Source organism: Ipomoea triloba, chromosome 8 (genome assembly GCF_003576645.1).
Source record: "Ipomoea triloba cultivar NCNSP0323 chromosome 8, ASM357664v1".
In the NCBI taxonomy this organism is placed as follows: domain Eukaryota; kingdom Viridiplantae; phylum Streptophyta; class Magnoliopsida; order Solanales; family Convolvulaceae; genus Ipomoea; species Ipomoea triloba.
In genome coordinates, this window is record NC_044923.1 from 2,667,016 (window position 1) to 2,672,843 (window position 5,828).

Genomic DNA, 5,828 nt, shown 5'->3' on the forward strand with positions numbered 1-5,828 from the left:
ACAATAGTGGGGTTTGACATGGAAAATAATAAATCTTGCATGACAAAGACCATATATAGGATCTTTCAAAAAAAAAAGACCATATATAGGAATTATATTACATTATTTATTTTTATATACACAATATATATATAATTAAAATTAAAATCTAAAAATATTAATTCAAATTTAAAAATTAGATTACCAATAAAATAGAGTGATATCTCTTTTTTTTTAATTAAGAAATAAAATTTTAATTAAATGGATAATCAAATCTCATTCCTAGTCTGTATTCCTAGTCTGTATCAAAAATGTATCTCAAGACTCTTATTAAAGAAACTTCATTTTCATCCCTAGATTATATACATATCTCAAAACTCTAAAACAAACTTCGTTGCCACAGATTTAATGTTATTTTTGTGTTGTCAACACATGACATGTTGACATGTTCACATGTTAAGTTAATGGGAGTTAGTGAAGTGCAGGCATCACCATCCACCCCCTTTGACACATATTTTTTTTTTTGTTTACATTATCCAAATGATTAACATCATCATCATCTCAATTATTATTATTATTAAAATTAAAATTAAATTATTTTTAGCGATTCCCCTTTGTCCATCAAATATTTTTTATTTCTCCCCAAGTGGCTTATTTGTTCATGGCAACAAATGAAATTGAGAAAGACACATGAGAATACAGACAAATTTAAAAGAGATAATAATAATAATTCTTTCATTATTAGAATGATATCATAATTTACACAGCATGTTCTAAACCTACCAAATGAATATCCCCTCTAAATCCCAATCTTAATAATACAATATTTAAAAATAAAAAATAATACCAAACTAAATAATCTCTCTCTTTCTATCCTAAGCCTGATTTGGTTTGGGTGTGCCTAATCTGGTTAGGGGTTCAACATTAATAATAATAATAATAATAATAATAATAATAATAATAATAATAATAATAATAGCTCGAGATTTCACTAACAATAAATAATATATTGTATGAATATCGCTCGAGATTTTCTAATAATAAATCGGTGGGTGTAGGTGACGCGTCAAGCTTTTAGTGACTCAGTTCCGAGTCACATGGGCCGGGTGACGAGGCCCATGGAAAAGGCATGTGGTCCACACGTGACATAACACCAAAAGTCCGACAAGTTATATGGGCCGGATCTTGACGGTAGTGGGCCGCGGGGGTTAAAAAAGGTTAAAAGAGACGTTAGCATAGCTGACACAACTGCCACATTGCCGTTACGATAGCGACGGCACCGGCAACGGCATGAGACCCCAACACGTGGGCGCACGTGACTGAATATGCGCTGCTCACGTCCAATGCTCCGTCGTACACCATCGTGCTGTCGATTCCCGGCGGCGTTCCGCTCCCGCCGCCGTTGTCGCCGGCCCCGGAATTCGACGATTTTTGGCTGCAATATATTTATGATCGTCAGTAACGTCGAAAACGATATTTTTTTTACCAAAATAAAATTGTTTTCTCGAAAACGACGAAAATAGGTATGGACAGAAAATGCAGATTTCACGCAGTTTTAGACGGTCTCGAAATCATCGCCGACCGTTTTGCCTAACGGAATAGAGGCGCCGTTAAGCTTTAATTAATGCAGTTTTGGCAGGGAAAAGCGTAGCCCGCAATTCCATGGTGGGCGGTGGAACGGCCTACAATATAGCATTGCTATTTTCATTGCCCACACCATGCAAAATCAAACTCTTATATCTACTCGAATTATAGAGGAGTAAATTATATTGATTTACACCAAATTTCATAATACTTAATCTTTTGATTTTACAATTATATTATTACTGGTTAATTGTTCTAAACGGTTAGATTATTTCTCTATATTTTTTAATCAGACCATAAAATGTCCTCATCAGACTCTAACTGTAAGAGATATCTTTAAATTTGTACCATACTCACACTATTAGTCGGTGGAGAATGGGCAATTTAACACGCTAAAATGGAGGGGCTAAATATGGAAGAGTGGGGACTATATTTGGATTGGTGTTGAAAAGAGAGAGATGCCAACTAGAAACAGGTTGGTTGCGAGTTGATGAAGGAATATAGGTGGTGGTGCACTCATGGTGGATGGCCAAGATTCCCATACTATCTGACTTTCACTCCATGACCTTCCAACAACCATAGAGATTTTTTTTCTTTTTCTATTCTCACAATTATTTTAACACGGACTCCGGCCTCACCTCATATTTAAACGACTTAAATTACTATTCACTTGGTAATCACAAGTATTCCGTTCAGAACAGATTTCGATCTCATACTTAAACAACTTAAATCGCAAGGATTCCATTCTGAACATAGCTTGACCTCATACTTAAACGACTTAAATTACTATCCACATAGTAATCATAAGTATTTTATTTTGAGCAGAACTAATCAGCTATGAGCAACTGAGACTGTCTTACTAGAAGCGGGATTATAAAATATTGTTTGGTTTGTAGTTATAAAATATGGATGGACGAAACTGCCCTTGTTGATGAGAAGAGAAATATAGAAGAAAGGGTTAAGATAAGGGAATTGGAGAAAGGATTGTACCTGGTGTTGGGTGATGGGCAGAAGGTGATAGTATAGTCGGCGCCGGCGCAGGTGAAGGTGCTGGTCTGATCATCATAGGCGTAGCTATAGGCGCTGGGGCAGGCGGATTTGAACATCTGCGAGTAAGACGAGGGCTTGCAGGTGTCGGGTGTGCCGTACGCGCCGCTGCAGCAGTACTGCGGGTCACCAAATGCCTCGCACGCGCTCTTGCAGGCGACGCTCTCCCCGGCGGAGCTCGTCACCTTCAACGCCGACGGGCAGAGCCCGTTCACGTCCACCCTGCACCCCGTGCTGGTGCAGTTATCTCCCGTCCCGCCCTGCGGCACCACCAGCATTGGGAGGTTATAACCGTCCACCAAGCTCACGTCGTAGAAATCCAGCCCGCCGTGCCCGTCCAGCGTGAACTCCGCCAGCGTTGCCGGCGGCGCCGCGTTCCCGCCGGCGCATTCCACCTGGCCGGAGCCGCAATCGCCGGTTACGCACGTGAATTTCCCCGTGGAGTCCTGTGAACAGTGCGTCCTCCCCCAGAATCGTCCTCCCCAACTCGATGGCACATTAATCGTCCTCGACTCCCCCGCCTGTAAAGCAAACCCGGTCGTATCTAACGGCGCAACTCCGGCGTTCGACAAAATGCCCGGCCAAATCGTTTGCTCACACTTGTTTATCATCGTGAAAGTCGCCGACGAATTCACCCCTACAATCAATCAAAAACACCAAACAACATTCAGCAAACACATAAATTCACCTACTAGGCCAATTCAAGTCAAATTACTCATGCTTTTAACTCAGAAACCACAAAATTGCAAATCCAATTCTCAACTAAAACGGTTTATTAGCTTCCATAGTTTGAATAAATCATATTAAGATCACAAGATCGATTTGCGCAATGTCGCTAATTCTCGTTGCCGGAATTCAACAATCAATATCAACATTAAGGCTAATTTCAAGCAAAATGTCGCTTAATTCTCGATTCGGGTTCAAATCCTCACCTGAAATCAACAGATCTCCGGACGCTAGAAACAGAGCAAGAATCCAGAACCGCATCTGTGCCATTTTCAGAGAAGAAGAAGAAGAAATGAGCAGAGAAACACGAAATTGATCTTCTTCTCCTCAATGCCGAAAATGTGAATTGAGAGAGAGGTAAGGTTTTTTGGGGTATAAGGAAGTGGGAATTGTTTATATAGGCGGAAAGTTGATCGCAGTAACGTTCATACTTGCGTAGGATGGGGGGCCCAATCGCCCAGAGAACAAAGCTCTGTAAAAGGCTAGCCGGCGCTTTTGCCTTTTTTTTTTTAATTTTTATTTTTTTACAGTATCTTGTAGAGGGAGAGAAAGTGCAAGTGGGAGAGTTGCATCTCTCTCTCTATATGCATCTTTCATTGCAGTAATGGCGGTCGGGTCAGATTCGGCAACGCTAAAATTAAAAAAATCTGTTTTGTTGTAGAAACAATGCATTCACTTCCCTTGATTCTTCAATGATTGATTGAAGATTTTTTCAGACACCTGATTGATATTATATATATAATAATTTATTAATTACCAAAAAAAAAAAACAAGAACAATTTTATAGATAATACAAAAAATTTATAATAATTATTAAAATAAGACCATTTTTTCTCAGTCTTTCATATTTTTCAATTATTGATCAATGCAATGATATTTTTGTAATTATTGTGATTTTAATCGGACAAACTTGTGAAAATACTAAAGTTATCCTTAACCAAAGTTATATTTGTTATAGGATTGTTTTTTTAATTCCGTGCATGGTCACTTCATATTCCATTAGTGTGCACTTAATTTCGTATAGATTCGTGAGCATTTGTAAATGTGTGCATATAGAGGGCTAAGGTATGTGGTATGTGCGCACTGAATTATAGTGTTATGTGCATTCTATGGTTGTGTTTGCGATTCTATTTCAGTGTACACATTTAATCCAACTATGTTGGTTGTAGTGTATACTAATTATTTGTTAGTGTGCATGTTGTCATCTACGCCAAGTCGTTATATATTGTTCTTTTCTTTGGGTTTATATGTGCACAAATATGCTATTGTGTATGCACTTACGTATTGTGTGGGGTTCTAAAAGTGTGAATTCGTGTTGATTTTGTTTGTGCAACATTGTTGGGTGGTTGTAATTGGATTCTGAGTATGGTGTTAGTGCATCCTATTAGTAAGTTGTACATGCAAATCTAATATTGTGCAACTGGTGTGAGTGTATTCCGACTAACAAGTAACAACTCCAAATCTTTTCAAATGTGATAAATGCTCTTTTGAAATATTGCAGTAATTAATTTAGGCACCGCAAATTATTTGGCTCTTTGCGGTGACATGTTAGTTATGTTTAATACTTTGTATGTCAAATTCATTGACTTATATGTTCCAAAAGATTTTTTGGATTTACTATTTATTGCTTTGTAGATTTTGCTAGATTAACAAAAAATAAATCAAATGGTGTGTTTGGTTCATGAGTGGAAATTGAAATCATAGTCTCTGTTACAATGTAGTTGATTACCCCGTTCTTTTTGTTACATACGATATAGTATATAAGGGTCAATGCTCGAACTCATGACCTCTCATTTGAGAAAGACACTTCGTGTCATTAGACTACAAGGCCATTGACACCTTTAATTTTTAGTACAATTTATTTCTCATGATATATGATTTATAAGCTATTAAATAGGTGTAGGGTTTACTTAGTAGATATTTTTGAACAACGTCAAAATAAATAGATGAATAAATAAATATGCAAACCACTTGACTAATATAGACAAGATCAAGAGAAAACATTGATTATTATGAAAAGTTCACGTGACAATACTAATTGTGATGCTCTAACACATCTACTAAGGGGGGTGCAACAAGAAAGTTCGAGATAGTTAAAATTTGGATTTTTAAAAATTGTTCTCTTTTCAAATGTACCAAACATAAAAAGCATTATTGTATTTTCAAAAAAATAAAATAAAATAAAAAGCATTATTGTTAATATATTATACAATTGAGTACGTACATTCATAAATTAATCTAACTACATTGTCCTTTAAGACTTACATCCTAATATTTACTTATGAACGTGAAATTATTATATACATTTTTTTTGTATTTAACTATTATATGTTTATCTTTTCATGACAATAAACACGTTATGAAATTCTTCATTTTACAAAAGTGAAAAACTAATGAACATTTATTTAAGTATTATGAACGCATACTATTTGACATAGTAATTGTCACATCGATTAGAAAAGAAATACCCAGGAATAATTTATTGCAAAAAT

General features: G+C 36.4%; 1 protein-coding gene across 1 annotated transcript; it reads right to left on the bottom strand.

Moving 5' to 3' along the window:
* Positions 1-686: 686 nt before the first annotated feature.
* On the bottom strand, positions 687-3,723 carry LOC116027460 (thaumatin-like protein 1b). Its single transcript, XM_031269104.1, has 3 exons — positions 3,543-3,723; positions 2,554-3,247; positions 687-1,414 (listed from the first exon to the last, which is right to left on the bottom strand). The coding sequence occupies exons 1-3, from the start codon at positions 3,604-3,606 to the stop codon at positions 1,210-1,212; spliced, it is 963 nt and encodes a 320-aa protein (XP_031124964.1). The 5' UTR covers positions 3,607-3,723; the 3' UTR covers positions 687-1,209.
* Between the last annotated feature and the right edge of the window lie 2,105 nt (positions 3,724-5,828).

Bases quoted from the DNA above. Each gene is read 5' to 3' on its own strand.
- LOC116027460 (XM_031269104.1), bottom strand. From the start codon at position 3,606: ATGGCACAGATGCGGTTCTGGATTCTTGCTCTGTTTCTAGCGTCCGGA. The intron at 3,248-3,542 runs GTGAGGATTTGA...GATTGATTGTAG, and splicing joins CGGAGATCTGTTGATTTCAG to GGGTGAATTCGTCGGCGACT. The intron at 1,415-2,553 runs GTACAATCCTTT...AATATATTGCAG, and splicing joins TGCCCATCACCCAACACCAG to CCAAAAATCGTCGAATTCCG.